Source organism: Syngnathus floridae, chromosome 19, assembly GCF_059516105.1.
Source record: "Syngnathus floridae isolate MCC-2025c chromosome 19, RoL_Sflo_1.0, whole genome shotgun sequence".
Classification (NCBI taxonomy): domain Eukaryota; kingdom Metazoa; phylum Chordata; class Actinopteri; order Syngnathiformes; family Syngnathidae; genus Syngnathus; species Syngnathus floridae.
This window is the reverse complement of record NC_142431.1, coordinates 1,113,132-1,128,308: the sequence shown is the minus strand read 5'-3', so window position 1 is coordinate 1,128,308 and position 15,177 is coordinate 1,113,132. Positions and strand designations below refer to the sequence as shown.

The window sequence follows — 15,177 nt, the reverse complement described above, 5'->3', positions numbered from 1 at the left end:
ACTCTTATGTCTAAATCTGTTCAAATATCTGTTTAATATGCATTTCCCGTTACTTAGTGGTCGCTTGTAGAAACCAAGTGCGTCCGGAGGTGGTGCTAAAGAGAAAGTGGCGCTCTTAAGCGTCGTCGAAGAAGAAAACCCGGAAGTAATCGTCAAGTAAACTTCAGTAAGCGCACACCGTTTCAATTGTTGAGCGAATGTCCCTTTTTGTGGCGTTGCACCGCTTTTCTCGAGTAGAAGATGTCAAGCAAACGAAAAAGTGATGTTGCGGTTCCCGCCGAGGAAAGCGACCAACTTCTTATTCGGCCACTGTGAGTGTTTCAAAACTTCTTTCTTGGCCCTCCCGCCAAGCGCTTTCACATCACATAGAAACGAGGTTCGAATCCAGAACCTCTGTGATGCATGTTCAGTTCAGTTTTTCAATCTTACTTCCTTCTCTTTTGGTTTTAATGTTGGACACCTGGTATTAGTTTTCACTATGCAGTATCTTATGTATACTATGTATACTTTGTGGGTGTGTAGCGGAGCTGGCCAAGAGGTGGGAAGGTCCTGTATCATCTTGGAGTTTAAAGGGCGCAAAATCATGGTAAGTAAGATTGCCCATTTGTTTGGTGACGGTCGTGCGATGACATCACGAGCGCCTCATGGTTGTGCCTGGCAGCTGGACTGCGGCATCCATCCAGGCCTGGAGGGCATGGACGCGCTGCCGTACATCGACCTCATCGACCCGGCCGAGATCGACCTGCTTCTCATCAGCCAGTCGGTCATCTGCCGTTACGCACGATTCTTGCTCAGGCATTCACACATTCAAAACATAAATGATTTCTTTCAGCTTCCATCTGGACCACTGCGGTGCTCTGCCCTGGTTCCTGCAGAAGACCACCTTCAAGGGCCGCACCTTCATGACGCACGCCACCAAGGCCATCTACCGTTGGCTGCTGTCCGATTACGTCAAAGTCAGGTGGGTTCCATCCTCGGATGCTCAAATGGGCATACTTTGATTTCTGCAGCCCTCTACGAAAGCAGACTCATCTTTGTGTGTGTGCCCGCAGCAACATCTCGGCCGACGACATGCTGTACACGGAGACGGACTTAGAGGAGAGCATGGAGAAAATCGAGACCATCAACTTCCACGAGGTCCGGGAAGTGGCGGGAATCAAGTTCTGGTGCTACCACGCCGGACACGTTCTCGGCGCCGCCATGTTTATGATCGAGATCGCCGGCGTCAAGGTAGAGTCGCCAACCGTTAAAAACAAAATGGCGCTGTTGCTGGCTTGGGCTGTACAAATGGTGTAAATGTGTGTGTGTGAAGCTGTTGTACACAGGAGACTTCTCGCGTCAGGAGGACAGACACTTGATGGCGGCCGAGATCCCCAGCGTCAAACCGGACATCCTCATCACGGTCCGCTGACTTTTGCCCGTTGTGTTGTGTTTGCCGTGCTGACGTGAAGTACGCGTGTGCATCAGGAGTCCACGTACGGGACGCACATCCACGAGAAGCGCGAAGAGCGCGAGGCGCGTTTCTGCAACACGGTCCACGACATTGTCAACCGAGAGGGACGCTGCTTGATTCCCGTCTTTGCGCTCGGACGAGCGCAGGAGCTTCTGCTCATCCTCGGTAAGCTCCTGCCCGTGCTTGTGTGTGTGTCTGCCAGGAAGTACACGTGTGAGGGTTGTGTGTGTGTGCGCGCAGACGAGTACTGGCAGAACCACCCGGAGCTGCACGACATTCCCATCTACTACGCGTCGTCGCTGGCCCGCAAGTGCATGGCCGTCTACCAGACGTACATCAACGCCATGAACGATAAGATCCGCAAGGCCATCAACGTCAACAACCCTTTCGTCTTCAAGCACATCAGCAACCTCAAGGTCACTCCACACGCTGAAGTTTATTTTTTTGTGTGTGTGTAACCGTGTGCGCGTGCCCGTCGGCAGAGCATGGACCACTTTGACGACATCGGGCCGAGCGTGGTGATGGCGTCCCCGGGCATGATGCAGAGCGGTTTGTCTCGAGAACTCTTTGAGAGCTGGTGCACCGACAAGAGGAACGGCGTCATCATCGCCGGCTATTGCGTGGAGGGCACGCTCGCCAAGGTGCCGGCACGCACCGCGACAAAACTCCAAAAGCTTCAGACAGAGCAAGTGAAAATCTGCCCGGGATTGTGTTTCAGCACATCATGACGGAGCCGGAAGAGATCAGCACCATGTCGGGACAAAAGCTCCCGCTGAAGATGTCGGTGGACTACATCTCCTTCTCGGCTCACACCGACTACCAGCAAACCAGCGAGTTCATCCGAGCGCTCAAACCGCCGCACGTGGTAAGCGTCCGGCTCCGGGAAGCGTCATCCCCGCGCCGACGTCTCCTCCTCCCATTCGCAGATCCTGGTCCACGGCGAGCAGAACGAGATGGCCCGGCTGAAGGCGGCGCTCATCCGCGAGTACGAGGACAACGACCAGGTCCACATCGAAGTCCACAACCCCAGAAACACGGAGGCCGTCACGCTCAACTTCCGCGGAGAGAAACTAGCCAAGGTGCGTTGGCGCCGTTGTTAGCGCGAGCACGCCTTGACGGCGCCATGTTTGTCTGCAGGTGATGGGCTCGCTGGCCGACAAGGCCTGCACTCAAGGTCAGAGGGTGTCGGGCATCCTGGTCAAAAAAAACTTCAACTATCACATCCTCACGCCCGCCGATCTCTCAGGTGCTTGAAGAGCGCGAACGGCATCACGCAGGTGTTGCGACATCATCTAACACAGCGTTTCCGCTTGTGGTCCAGAGTACACGGATCTGAACGTGGGCACAGTCACGCAGACGCAGGCCATCCCGTACACGGGACCCATCTCGCTGCTGGTCTCGCAACTCCGATGCCTCACCGGTAACACATTTGCATGCGTGTGCGTCCATCCGTCTATCCGTGCAGTGTGCGAATTAGTTGTGTGTTTGTTTTGAGGCGACGTGGAGCAGGTGGAGCCCGCAGACAAGATCACCGTACGGATCTTCAAGAACATCACGCTGGTCCACGAGGCCGGCATGGTTCTCCTGGAGGTCAGATCCACACAATCACGTTGACTAGGTGTCAATCAAACAAACATATGTGCGTGCGTGGTCCTCTCAGTGGCTGGCCAACCCGCTCAACGACATGTACGCCGACGTGGTGACCACCGTGGTTCTGGAGGTCCAGTCCAACCCCAACGCTCAGAAGAGTCAGTCAAGAAAGCACCAGTGAAACTCCTGACCCGGAATCCGCTTGACCGTTCACAGCCGCCTTCTTTTTTCTTTTCAGTACTGGAAGCTCGGCGGGAAACTTTTGACCAGGAAGTCTTCGTTGAAAGATTGGAACTCATGCTGCAGTGAGTCCAGTCGCACTTACAAACCCAAATAGTTTTTATTCTGACTCACACCTGAATTGTGTGTGCGTAGTGATATGTTCGGTGAGGACTGCGTCCATTTCAAAGATGGCGACAAAGTGACGGTCAGCGTGGACGGCGCTGTGGCTCACGTGGACCCCGAGACCCGGGTGAGTCTCAAAGCCTTCCTCTGAAGTACTTTTAGCCAGGCTAAGCTATCTTGACTAGCGCTCCGTTCCCCACAGGAGGTGACCTGCGCCGAGGACGAGTCTCTGAAGGACATGCTGGAAGTCGCCGTCCATCGGCTTTACGACGCCCTCTGTCCCGTCGCCTGAGAGGGGCAGTGCGTCTTGTCGTCAAGTCTTTTTTAATTTTTGCTTTTGTAAAATAAATGTGAACATTTGATCACGCGCCTCCTGTGTTACCCCGGCAACCACGTTGTAGAGTCTCCTCGAGTGTGCTTCCTCCCGTTTTGGGGGACAGGGATGGTTTTGGTTATACTTGTTTTTGTTAGGATTTAATGGCGGTCCAACAAGGACCATCATCCAAGTTTCAAGGCCACAACGTGGGTACATCCACACGGTGGGTCATTTTATTTCATATTTTACAACTAACGTGTTGTTTGGTGACCTTATTGTTTCCACAGTTAGATTGTGATGTGGATGAGGAGTCAACATCTGTCAATGGAGTCAAAGATCCTGAGCCACAATATCGTCACCCCGGTCTCTCGAGTCAACATAGCGTCTCTTTGGCATCGGTGCGGCGCTGATGCCGCAGTTTGGTGGGTGGCACCACGTCGCTCGGCAACCTTTGCTCCGTCAGGTCCTCGAAGGAACGCGCCACTGTTCCCTGCGGCCGCCCGAACGCCTCCTTCAGCGCCGCCTCGTCCTCGACGATGGTGGCCATCTTGGGGCTGTCCGGGGGGACGGGGCTGGAAGCCTGGAAGCGCGCGTTCGGAGGCTTGAGGATCCGCACGGAAGCCGACTCCAGGCTGCTCAGGAGTTCTGTGTTCTGGAGAAAAGCATCTGGGCTGAAGGGATCTGCAGTTGGCAAGTGGACGTTGCTTACTTACACTGGGGAAGAAGAGAGACTTGGTGGTCTGCTCGTACTGGCGGTCCACCTTCTTGTCCTGAGCCGCAAAACAACACAAGTCAACCGTTGTGTCGTCGCCATTGCGATGGCGTGCGGCGGGCGGGGTCCACGCACCACACAGTGGACCAGCACGCTGAAGGGGATCCAGAAGAGCAGAGAGAAGGCCACCACGGAGCCGACCATGTTGTCGGCCAGGAAGGTGGTAAAGGTGTTGATGTCCAGTTTGTCAATGAAGTCCCACAGTCTCTCCACCACGTCCTGCACCTGCTTCATGCACTTCCCCTGCAGACGCCACACGTCACATACGCAGGAGCAAGCGCACGTGTACTTCCTCCTGGCAACTCTCTTACCGCGCCGTCGCAGAAGCCCACTGTGCAGGGTTTGCCCTTACGCAGGAACAAGAACTGACCGGCCGTATCTCGGTAGGGGGCGCATATGCCGCCGCTGCCTCGACAGCAAACCTTACAGGAAGTGGTGGTTTCTGGAAGGACGAGAAAAAAAAAAAATGGTGGCGGGGTTCACACAAGGACCGACGGTGGATGGCATACCATTGCAGGCGCAGGGCTCCAGCTTGGGGACAGCCAGACAAAAGGGGACACATGATCCGTCCTGACACTCGCCCCTGTCCAAACATGGCGTTTGGTCCGCAGCGTTCTCTGGAGGTGGACAATCTGCACTGGAGCCTTAAAAAAACGGCAACACAGAAATAAACGTGAGTATGCATTCGTGAGAGAGCACACGTGACTTGTCGCTGACCTGTGCAGTAGGAGCGTCCCTTGCACGTGGCTTCAATGGGCTCCTGGCAAACCTCACCCGCGGCCTCCAGCTGGCACTTCCTGCAGCACGGGCTGTTCCTGTCACTGCACGTCCGTAGCAACATGCGCTAACATTAGCGACACGCTAGTGTTCTTTCCATACCAACAGGCATTAGCATCAGGCTAACAGTGTCTGACCTGCATCGCGACCCCGGTGTTAGGCGGCAGTCGGCAGTGCAGCAGGGGTCAGAGGTTAAGTGCAGAAGTCCGGGATCGCACTCCTCTCCGGGTTCTACCCGAGAATTCCCGCAAACGTTGACTGTACGCTCCTTGAAACATGACGACGCTTTGGAGCGGAGACGCTTCACGATGGAACGTTTGGAGCATTTGGAGAACACCTAAATACAACGTATGAGACAAGTCGGACAACGCACAAACGCCAGACGGACATCAGAACAAGGACTGGAACCTCGGACTAGAGTTAGGCTACAACTTGGATGGACCGATCTTGTCGCTGAAGTCAAAGGTCACGGACCAACTTTGTCATCCAGGCGACTGACCTTGTTATTGAGCTGGTCTCCGCTGACGGCGATGGGGTACATGACGTACTTCCCTCCCTGGTCCTCTTGGGGGGCGCAGTCGGGGTCATTGTCATGCTCCGCCCCAAAGTTATGACCCAGCTCGTGAGTGGTCACCAAGTCGGCTTCCTGTTGGGCCGAAAGGTAGCCGGGGTCACACGCCGTGCGTCACGTGGTCACTGTGTTGCCTTTGCTAGCACGGTGGGGTGACCTTGGTGAGGATAGTCTTGCCGTAGTTTTTGGTACTGGTGAGTCCGGTGTTGAGATAGATGAGGCGGTGCGGGTCCGCGTCGGTGCTGGTCGACGGGCAGCCTTTGGAGCAGAGTCCGCCGGGGATGTCGGCCTTGATGGGCGCCACGTACGCCAGGCCCAGCGTGCCCTCGTCAAAATCCTGATAAGTGAACAAGTGCGCCAGGCACACGTTGGCCGCCTTCTCCGATACGTCCACGCTGAATTGCTGCAAGAGAGGGAGAGAAGGTCTCGGGCGTGTGTTCCAAAGTGGAGCTGAGCGGGTTGTGGTTTTACCTCCAGGAGCTTTTTGACATCCCACACGTCTCGACCGGCCACGGGACTTCCGGCCATGTTGAAGTGAATGGCTCCCGGCGCCACGGGGGTCGGCGTCTTCTCGATGATGATCTGACGCGCGCGCAAAAGCGCAAGTCAAGAATACGTAACCGACATTCGGCCGCGCTCGTGACTAAAGACCTGCTGGATTTGGACGCCGTAGCCTGAGAAGTCCTCGTCCCATGACGTGTTCCTGTAGATGTCGTCCACGCGGTCCATCAGCTCAATCTGTAAGTCCAAGATTTTAGCTACTTTAGCCGATACATCGGTTCGGCCTTCATCTTACCAAGTAGTTGAGGGTGGTGCTCTCGTCGCGGCGTCCCATGTGCGTAAAGAAGCGATGGTCGGCCACCAGCAGCAACGGACACGTGTTCTTACTGTGAGGGTGCACGTCACGGCGTGCACGCCAGGCGGACTCTGAAGCTTGCACAACAACAACAACATACAGTCACAGGTTTGCTAAGAGGAAGTGACATCAGGAACAGACACTGCCATACCTTCTTCGTCGTCTTCGGCGGCGCGGCGAAGGCCGTCGGGGAGGAGGTGGCTGGGGTGGGAGTTGACGTAGCCGCAGACGGACGAGCGCTGGGCTCGGCTGATGTTTCGGATGCGGTCCGTGCGGTAGACCAGCAGACGGCCGTCGGAGGGCCACGTGAACCTCCAAAGAGGCTGAAACCACAACACACTGCTTCAAATGATCCCTTGAGATGAACCTTCATTGATTTGTTGACTATTGACAATTATGTAACAGCATCTACCTCAATGTTAAACTCCGCCTCCCGGGTGAGGATGCGGGCCGAGAAGTCGCGATCATCCACGTGCGCTTGAACGCGTGAGTTTTCTTCTCCTGCCGAGACCGAAAGAAAAAAGAATAAGAAAAAGGCAACCGTTGACCATTCTCGCAATAATCGGGGAGGCACCGATGACGTGTCCCGTGAAGAAGGCATGGCGGTCCACGCTCAGGCTTCGCTCGCCATCGTCGTCCACCACCCACGCCGAAAAGTCTTCGGTGAAGATGTGCTCGTTGTTCCTCAGGTACAGACGGAAGTCCCTGTCACAGCAACCTGAGCGTCAGTCGCTGAGCATTTAAAAACTCTTTATATTGCCCGACCTTTGCAATGCGTGGAAGCTGATCTCTTTCTCCACATGAGTGGCCAGCAGGTCTCGGCGGCGGATGGAGTGCGTGTGTACGCTGGACGGCGACAGCACGTCAAAGTCGTCCAACATTGCACTCAGAGATGCTGAGGACCACACCGGAAAATGTAACAGTACTCACAGACAATGATTGTATTCTTTATCTTCTGCAAAGAACGACTATATGAATCCTAGGTAATAATCAAGATAGGATGTTTAAACTACGTGTATAGGTATTTACAGCCTTGTAGGTGTCTATTACACTAGTACAGACCTCTTCATAACAAGTTGATATGCAAATGTGTACTTAATATTAACGAAACATCAAAATTTTTCACTATGTAGAAGTAAATAAAAGTTTTAGTTTAGCTGCTCAGTGATCTAGATGTGTTGCAGGCTACCGGTATGTGTTTACAGTACGTTTTTATTTATGGAAAAAAAAATCCAGCTCTATAAATAGAAGCACGAAAGCTCTATGTGCAATATGTTTGTATGTAAAAGAGACTTACAGAGTTGCGGGTCTTGTGAGTGCGTGTAGACTTCATTTTGCGTGAAAACCAAGAAAAAAAACTGCATCAACATGTTCACTTTGTCGGGACGTCACCAAAACGTTAAACTCGGCAGTTCATTTTTGTTGTTGTTCAATAGGAGACTTGAGGAAACATTTCAAGTTTTTAGTGTTCCGGTTCAGATGGACTCTTTTGTCATAGAAGGAAAAAAAAAAAAGGACGTAAAATTGACAAAACCAGGAAGACGCTCAGCTGAGAAGTCAAGTTGGGAGAAGCAGAAGCAATCAAAGCGGAAGCTATTGTTTCGGCTTCATAACAAAAGTACTTAATCGAACAATAATTCACTTGTCTTACGATAAAACAACGTTGCGTCAATAACCCAGAACTGATTTTCATGTTTACGTAATTTATTTAAATCCTGTGTTTTAATGCCAATTTATTTTGAAAAAGCAGCTGCAGTTCTCGTTGCTCCCTGTAGGTGGCAGTGCAGGTTCAGTTGTGGAAAAACAAAAAAACGAAGAAGAACACTTCCAAAACAATCGGGGTAACACGTGAGGATCGTCTCCAAAAGTGTCACACTTATCTTTTTAAAACCTTCCCTGTGGACAAATGGACGAAGAATTCACGGTCTAGTACCCTCTTTTATTTTGTTATAATTAAATGTTTTTACGACGCTTTATAGCAGCAAGACATCATTCATATTGGCAAAATATCTGAATTGTCCGTGTTTTTCTGGTAAAGGGAGTTTATGTAGTCCGAAAATATCCGCCATCTTGACATCTGAAGAGTTGACATTTTTTATGCTACTAATATGGAAGTCTACTTTAGCAATGCTTATAATTGTGTTTACTACACATGCAGGGCGACTACCAGGAGGCGTGTGGGCAATGCGGCTCCGTGGCTTGGGCCTTGTCGGAAGAGGGTCGCTTCTTCTGCAAGTCGTGTCACAATGTCATCGAGGTGGGTTGCCTTCTGTAGATTGTCACCATGCTGCCTTGTGATGAGTGAGTGAAGAATTCAAATTGCCGCCTTTGTGCATTCAGAGAGCACACGTCGTGGACATGGTGTTGACTGCACCGGGATTGACGAAAGTCTCCACCATGGGCCGAGTAAAGAATACAGGTGGGTGCTCTTGTCCTCTGCCCTCTTCTCTCTCCCCTTCTTTGGCACCTCTTACTAAATATAAGTCATTGTTATCAATTATGAGTTCCGCAGCAGCAATGTTATCAATGTGTGTGCGCGCAGAGCGAAGACGCCAGTGGGTGGCGTGCGAAGGCTTCCAGTTCATCCTGATGAAGCAAGCGGCCGCGCTGATCATGCTGGGTGTCCCGCCCAGCTTTAAGGTGGCACTATGGATGCCGTAGCGTGATTGCCCGTGTGGGCGTGTCGTGACTGTGCTGTGCTTTAGGACGACGTGTTGTGGCCGCTGTGGCGACGCTTCCTGCAGATGAGCAAGCAGGCGTACACGCATAACCCCGACGAGAGCGCCAAATTTCAAGTGGTAAGGCCTGTTGTCGGAGACGTCGTACACTTTTGACATTGAGTTGTTGTTTTTTTGTCTTCAGCAAGTTGTGGATAAGGAATTGGAAAGAGGGGCAGAGTCGTCTTTCCTATCCGCCAGCGAGACAGACGGCGAGACGTGCCTGAGCAGCCCAGCCACATCGCAAGCGGGTCAGACTCAGCACGCCAGCTGCAGACTCATGTGTGAAAAATCGTGAGCGGTGGGCTTAACCTGTGACCCTCGAACCCGCAGAAAGCCACAGCGATTGGTCGATAGCCTCCCAGAGCATCAACGCCCACTCGACGCCTCGTCGCAAGTCGCGCTGTAGCAACATGAGAATGACTGAGACGCTGGCGCTGCTCCACTTGGCGCTGGTGTGGAGTCGCCAGGCGCTGACGCTCGGCGACCTTCTCAGGTGAGCCGCAAACTACCCTGCCTTGAAGACCAAAGAGCCACCTGGTGTATCTGTCGTCTGCAGGCTAGCCAACGACGGACACATCCCGTACATCCACGCCTACCAGGATCTGCCAGAAGAGATGAGACTGGACTGCCCCGAGGCCCTGATCTTCACCGTGCAAGTAAGGCCCCTCCACAGATTTTCCCTCCCTATGTCCATCTCGGGCCCTGACAGCGCTGCGCCCCCTGGCAGAGCGTCCCCACCCACCAGGAGCTGCACCGGAAGGCCCAGACGCTCGTCAGCTTCCTGCGACTTCCGCCTTTTCCTGCGATCCGGCACCAGGACCCGCTGCACCCGGCCATGCTCAGCCTGCGCTATCTGGTCGACGCCAATCTCCCCGGTATGCTAATGCTAACGTACTAACTCGGGCCGGGGAGAAAAGTCAACCGAGACCTAATGATTGATGCTTTTTATTTTTTTTACCATGGTAACACCCTCCTCCACCAGACGAGCTCTATCCGTGGGTTCGCATGCTGATGGAGCGCAGCGGCATTGCGGACATGATGCAGGTCACGTCGGAACCATCAAGCCACGCCGCGCTGCCCCAGTACGACGTCCAAGCCGCCGCCCTCATCATCGTTGCCATCAAGCTCCTCTTCGGCATGGACGACCGCACCGAATGGTGACGCCGCTTTCCGGTTCCTCCGAGCGTTACAGTACTTGATCGTGGTTTTGACCTTCAGGGATTTGTCGGACGGCGCCGGCAAGCTGATGACCGAAGAACAGACGTCTCACAGGCCGGGAAGCGTCTTCAGCCTGAGGAGATGGTACCGTCAGCTGCACGCCGCCAAGCTCCAAGCGCAGCGGGCGCGGGATCGCGCCGCAGCCAGGTGGGACGCCGCTTGACGGGCCTCAGACCGGTATTGTTGTCTTCAGCGTGTTTACCTGTGCACTGCCAACAGGAAGCAGTGGAAGGCCGCGCCGCTTTACCCAAGCAGGAAGCTCAAATATGTCGTCATGAAAAAAAAAAGTAAGACGAAGGAAAGTGCAAACGTGGCAGCGGTGTCAAAAAGCTCAAAAGGTGTTTGTGTGTACGCTTTGAGGAATGGCAGAGCAGCTGGCTTTGTGTTTGGAGAGATTGTCACAGCGTAATCAACGCGCACCCCCCGCGGCGCCGTCCTCTTTCACGTTTTGCTGGGGGGCTGCGAACGGCACCGACGGCCCCAGTCTGCGCCACGATAGGCTGGATGCCGTCGTCAGCCTGAAACAGGAAGTCCTGACCCCCGTCAACAAGGCGTACTGGCACCTGCCGCTCGCATCTTGCCACCCCCGGTAAGCGTTTCATTCCTTTCGTCGACACACTCCTGTACTTCATTGAAATGCAATTCATCTGTTTCTGCCTCCTCAAATGTCAAGATTAAAATGGTCTCATTTTTACCAAAAGACGCAAGGCACCTCTGTATGAAAGGAAGATTTTAATTTAATCCATTCAAATGTTCATTTTTCTTTCTGTTCAGGAATTGTGTCGGTAGCTGCACTTGGAAGGCAATGGAGGCCACAGTGTCGCGGTCTTTCCTGTGGCTCCTGCAGCTCTTCTGCTTCCTGTTGCAAGTCAGCCAGGCCGACTTGCACCAGGAAGTGATGAAAATTGAGAGGCGTGTCCTCTCCAGCAAAACAAAACAAACAACAGAAACAAACAGGAGCACGTCGTGACAAAAAGAAGACAAAAGGTTTGGTTTTCCATTGGACTCCTCTACCGCCGCCTTGTGGCCAGATGAAACACTAACTTATCATGCATTCAAGACAAAAGGTGGAAATCCACAAAACAAAGCACACATATATTTTTGTATGTTCAGCCAAACAATAACAAAATACGTTTCCAATGGGTTATAGAATGATTCATAACATGACAGCATTTTACCTTTATTTGAGTCAAACTTTGAGTCTGCTTTTGCATCCATGTGCACGTGTGTGTTTATACTTGGTCTCATTTGATTGTTGGATAAAACTGTGAATGAACTTTGACTTCGGTGTACTGTGCACACTCAATAGGCGCTTGTAAGTGTTTTTGTTGCATTTTCCACCTGACTTCATTTAAGTGTCCCTGGCCTTTCTTGGTCCAAATTGCAAGATGATATTTTATTGTCAAGGGGCGTAGTGAAGCGAGGTATGGAGCAGGTTCTTTGTGTGCATCCGGATGATGTGTCACTTGCTACCTCATGCCGGCCTGCTGCCAGCCTGGTAAGGATAAGTGCATCAAGCACCTTCTCCAGAAATGCGCGGGCACGTGACGGCAACGCGCAGCGCGTGCACGAGTTCACTGGGTTCATTGAGTTTACCGTGACACCGCTGACTCCTTGGCCCCGCCCCTCAGACAGCCGTCCACCCCGCCCCCGACCAAAGCGCCTTTCACGGCTATGACCACGCCCCACCCGGTTGCCTATTGGTCGACGCCTGCTACACCTTTGCTACTGATTGGCCGCGTGTGGACCGACGTTTACCTTCTTTCACCCCCGCCCCCGTCTGCTTCCTGTTGTTTTTGTCTTTGGCGCGTGAGCTCAAGCGCGCGCCAGCCCGCCCGGCCGGCGGATCCTCCCGAACACCTCGTCCGTTGTCTCCCCGCGTCTCTCGGCCGCCATGCTGCTCCCCCGCCAGGTAAGTCCCAACGTCCGGGTCCAACCAGGCCGTTCTGCTCCGTTCCGTACGTCTCTTCCTTCCTCCCCTCTGTCTGGGGTGGGTTCATTTCAGGTCACCTCCACTCCAGTTGTCCTCACTTGACTCATCGTCATCATCATGCACGGCTCCAGGATTTTGTTCCCCGAGGTTTAAAAGGGTGGAAAAACAATTTACAAAAATATTCTCATAATATTAAATCCAAATTAGTAGGTGGGCTACACAGACATCTGACGGGGCTCCCTACTTTGATCATTATTATTGTCATTTCACCATGTTGACAGTTTGTTTGCACCCATTTGCTGGCACGTGGTGCGTTTGTTGGTATGGTGCTTATTGTGCTTGTAAAGGCGGTGCTTCGGGTCTTCTGTCGTGGTCATTTTCCTGTCAGCCGACCACGCCTCTTCAGCTAATGCCAATGTGTCACTCAGTTGCATCTCTGTGGCCCTGCCCTTTCCCCCTTATGGTTATGTGTTGGGCAATCAGCACATAGGAAGGTGGTGACATCATAAAATCCTATCTTTTTCTGTAAGTAACCTTTGACCTCCTGCTTGATCTGCAGGTGGACTTGGAGGCGGCTGAGGCGCTCGTCAGCATGAGTTTCTGGGGTCACAATTCGCCGGGGCCCCGCCCGCTGACTCCAAACTGCGACTCGTGTGACTCCGCCCCCTCGCACTCGCTGGGCACGCCCTCAGCCAATGAGATGGCGGCGTTGTCATCACTGGTGAGAGCATATCAACACTTGTTGATATGTGCAAAATTGCGTGTTAATGACGTGAGCCATACTTGCAGTGCATGACTCCGCCTCGCAGTCCCAGCTTAGGTGAGGCCAACATCGCCGCATCTGTCCTAAGCCGTCTTCCCGATGACTCCGCCGGCAACGCCACGGCGACTGGCGTCGTCCGTCACACCGCCGACAGTCTCAGAGCGTCACCTGCTACTCCTCGGGTGACCCCCCAGCTTTCCTCACCGTCTCCTCCCGTCTCGCCGCCTCCTCTCGTCTCGCCGCTCCTCTGCCAGCTTTTCCCGTTGGCCAGCTTCTCCCTCCTGAGTTCGGCCGTGCCACAGGGCGCTGTCGTGCTGGTGGTTCCGCCCGCCCGGACGCCGATAACCCCGGGCAGCGCCAAGCTTCTCCCCCTGGCGCCCACACCCGACAACTCGCCGACAGGCGCCGGTGGCAGCGTTGGCGGGGACTCGTTACGCCGTCGCAACTACGTGTGCGACTTCCAGGGATGCCGCAAGACCTACTTCAAGAGCTCCCACCTCAAAGCACACCTGCGCACGCACACAGGTAGGCCACATCCACCGCTCCATACTTGATCTACACTTTGTGTGTACTGGGATTGACCTGTCCGTTTTTCACGTTTCCGTTGTGCCCTGACATAGAGTGGCGACCAGTCCAGCCCCTCTTAGACTTGATGCTAATGACGACAAGCGGTCTGGAAAATGGACGGACCGTATTCACCACCATTGTTTGTTTCGGCAGGCGAGAAGCCGTTCAGCTGCCGCTGGGAAGGTTGCGACAAAAAGTTCGCCCGCTCCGACGAACTTTCCCGCCACCGCCGCACGCACACAGGCGAGAAGAAGTTTGTGTGCGGCGTGTGTGCACGTCGCTTCATGCGCAGCGATCACCTGACCAAACATACACGCAGACACTCCAGCGCCAAGAGGCCCGCCTCTGCCGCCGCCGCCGCCGCCTCCTCCTGGACCCTTGCTCAAAGCTCAGGCGCGGTCCTTCCTGTCGGCCTCACAGTCACCTCAGGGTGGGTTGAGGAGCCTCACAAATCCTGAGTTGTAAGTACCTCCACCTGTTTTCTATTCCAAATCCTCATCAAAACTTTTCAACTTTGACCTCAGACTATGTTAGCATGACTGCAGGTAGAGGTCAGAAGTGCGTGTTGCGTTCGGACGTGCAACGCAAAACTCTCCTCGCTCAGGATTTTTTTTTTCAAATTTATTAGACAAGATGGCGACCAGGGGGTTGTCCATAGACACAAACAACAATAACAATGTGACATTGCACTACATTTTTTAAACATTAAAAACTTGTTTTTGTACGCTTTTCTTTCACGTATGTATAAAGGATGTTTACTGTGTGTATAAATAATCTGTTGCATCTGTGTACCAAAACATAAGTGTTGTGCTTGCTTCTTAATGACGTACATACGTAATCCACTGTAGGTGAATGTCAAGTAACTCCACAGCCAATTAGATATTCTCACTGTGATACTACCTACTACTACTTATTACTTCATAAATATTTTGTTTATGTAGTCAGGAAGAAAATACCTCATGTTATTAATTGTGTAAGAAAATAAGTTGTTTTAATAATAAATTGAAATGAACGAAATAATGTCACTTTAGAATGGTTTACAACCAAAAGTCCATTTGTTTCTTAGATTTCCCCAAAAGACTACAATCCCAGCAGCACCTGAGAAAAGAGTATTGGGTATAAACCACGCCCACTTGCCTTACTGACCGAATTCAAATAAGACAGCGACACTTTGTGGCCAAAATCAACATTACATGTACTTTATTTTGTACCAACTAAAATATGCATTAGATCTTTAATTCGTAAGTATTATTTCGTCACATATAATGTATTCCTCTCCTTCGTATACAAAAAAGT

At 52.6% G+C, this 15,177-nt stretch overlaps 4 protein-coding genes across 8 annotated transcripts; 3 read left to right on the top strand and 1 right to left on the bottom strand.

The window, feature by feature from the left end:
* The first annotated feature begins 125 nt into the window (after positions 1-125).
* On the top strand, positions 126-3,750 carry LOC148381413 (cleavage and polyadenylation specificity factor subunit 3-like). Its single transcript, XM_088362785.1, has 18 exons — positions 126-311; positions 523-586; positions 662-759; positions 833-961; positions 1,053-1,230; positions 1,313-1,402; positions 1,468-1,618; positions 1,694-1,869; positions 1,936-2,094; positions 2,172-2,318; positions 2,380-2,532; positions 2,591-2,699; positions 2,775-2,873; positions 2,949-3,043; positions 3,114-3,201; positions 3,282-3,348; positions 3,419-3,515; positions 3,591-3,750. Exons 1-18 carry the CDS (start codon positions 241-243, stop codon positions 3,678-3,680), a joined length of 2,061 nt encoding a protein of 686 aa, XP_088218911.1. The 5' UTR covers positions 126-240; the 3' UTR covers positions 3,681-3,750.
* A 165-nt stretch (positions 3,751-3,915) lies between these two features.
* Positions 3,916-8,234, bottom strand: LOC148381412 (disintegrin and metalloproteinase domain-containing protein 17-like). Of its 2 annotated transcripts, none has more exons than XM_088362784.1 (17): positions 7,978-8,234; positions 7,446-7,575; positions 7,255-7,385; positions 7,093-7,181; positions 6,832-7,003; positions 6,621-6,751; positions 6,476-6,562; positions 6,296-6,406; positions 5,982-6,227; positions 5,753-5,899; positions 5,391-5,590; positions 5,194-5,297; positions 4,986-5,120; positions 4,788-4,918; positions 4,552-4,719; positions 4,418-4,474; positions 3,916-4,356 (listed from the first exon to the last, which is right to left on the bottom strand). In XM_088362784.1, the coding sequence occupies exons 1-17, from the start codon at positions 8,048-8,050 to the stop codon at positions 4,078-4,080; spliced, it is 2,391 nt and encodes a 796-aa protein (XP_088218910.1). In that variant the 5' UTR covers positions 8,051-8,234; the 3' UTR covers positions 3,916-4,077. The 2 variants fall into 2 exon arrangements, with proteins under 2 accessions (XP_088218910.1, XP_088218909.1); XM_088362783.1 differs by having other exon boundaries at positions 6,621-6,757; positions 7,978-8,233.
* Positions 8,235-8,483: 249 nt separating this feature from the next.
* Positions 8,484-11,900, top strand: taf1b (TATA box binding protein (Tbp)-associated factor, RNA polymerase I, B). Its single transcript, XM_088362789.1, has 14 exons — positions 8,484-8,604; positions 8,839-8,937; positions 9,021-9,099; positions 9,223-9,320; positions 9,386-9,478; positions 9,543-9,648; positions 9,731-9,893; positions 9,957-10,056; positions 10,128-10,275; positions 10,383-10,557; positions 10,619-10,765; positions 10,838-10,905; positions 10,979-11,207; positions 11,393-11,900. The coding sequence occupies exons 1-14, from the start codon at positions 8,587-8,589 to the stop codon at positions 11,586-11,588; spliced, it is 1,719 nt and encodes a 572-aa protein (XP_088218915.1). The 5' UTR covers positions 8,484-8,586; the 3' UTR covers positions 11,589-11,900.
* Positions 11,901-12,057: 157 nt separating this feature from the next.
* LOC148381410 (Krueppel-like factor 11) lies at positions 12,058-14,966 on the top strand. Of its 4 annotated transcripts, none has more exons than XM_088362802.1 (5): positions 12,058-12,530; positions 13,111-13,272; positions 13,341-13,839; positions 13,935-14,342; positions 14,948-14,966. In XM_088362802.1, exons 1-4 carry the CDS (start codon positions 12,513-12,515, stop codon positions 14,318-14,320), a joined length of 1,065 nt encoding a protein of 354 aa, XP_088218928.1. In that variant the 5' UTR covers positions 12,058-12,512; the 3' UTR covers positions 14,321-14,342; positions 14,948-14,966. The 4 variants fall into 4 exon arrangements, with proteins under 4 accessions (XP_088218928.1, XP_088218930.1, XP_088218929.1 ...); XM_088362804.1 differs by having other exon boundaries at positions 14,035-14,342; positions 14,948-14,965; XM_088362803.1 differs by lacking the exon at positions 14,948-14,966 and having other exon boundaries at positions 14,035-14,906.
* Positions 14,967-15,177: the final 211 nt, after the last annotated feature.

Excerpts from the sequence above, each read along its gene's own strand:
- LOC148381413 (XM_088362785.1), top strand. The coding sequence starts at position 241 with ATGTCAAGCAAACGAAAAAGTGATGTTGCGGTTCCCGCCGAGGAAAGC. Across the intron at positions 2,095-2,171 it reads TGGAGGGCACGCTCGCCAAG|CACATCATGACGGAGCCGGA; the intron begins GTGCCGGCACGC and ends ATTGTGTTTCAG. Across the intron at positions 3,516-3,590 it reads ACGTGGACCCCGAGACCCGG|GAGGTGACCTGCGCCGAGGA; the intron begins GTGAGTCTCAAA and ends CGTTCCCCACAG.
- LOC148381412 (XM_088362783.1), bottom strand. The coding sequence starts at position 8,050 with ATGTTGATGCAGTTTTTTTTCTTGGTTTTCACGCAAAATGAAGTCTAC. Across the intron at positions 6,758-6,831 it reads CGCCGAAGACGACGAAGAAG|CTTCAGAGTCCGCCTGGCGT; the intron begins GTATGGCAGTGT and ends TTGTTGTGCAAG. Across the intron at positions 5,591-5,752 it reads GAGACCAGCTCAATAACAAG|GTGTTCTCCAAATGCTCCAA; the intron begins GTCAGTCGCCTG and ends CGTTGTATTTAG.
- LOC148381410 (XM_088362802.1), top strand. Across the intron at positions 13,273-13,340 it reads TGGCGGCGTTGTCATCACTG|TGCATGACTCCGCCTCGCAG; the intron begins GTGAGAGCATAT and ends CCATACTTGCAG. Across the intron at positions 13,840-13,934 it reads ACACCTGCGCACGCACACAG|AGTGGCGACCAGTCCAGCCC; the intron begins GTAGGCCACATC and ends GCCCTGACATAG.
- taf1b (XM_088362789.1), top strand. Across the intron at positions 10,057-10,127 it reads CCCTGATCTTCACCGTGCAA|AGCGTCCCCACCCACCAGGA; the intron begins GTAAGGCCCCTC and ends GCCCCCTGGCAG. Across the intron at positions 11,208-11,392 it reads CTCGCATCTTGCCACCCCCG|GAATTGTGTCGGTAGCTGCA; the intron begins GTAAGCGTTTCA and ends CTTTCTGTTCAG.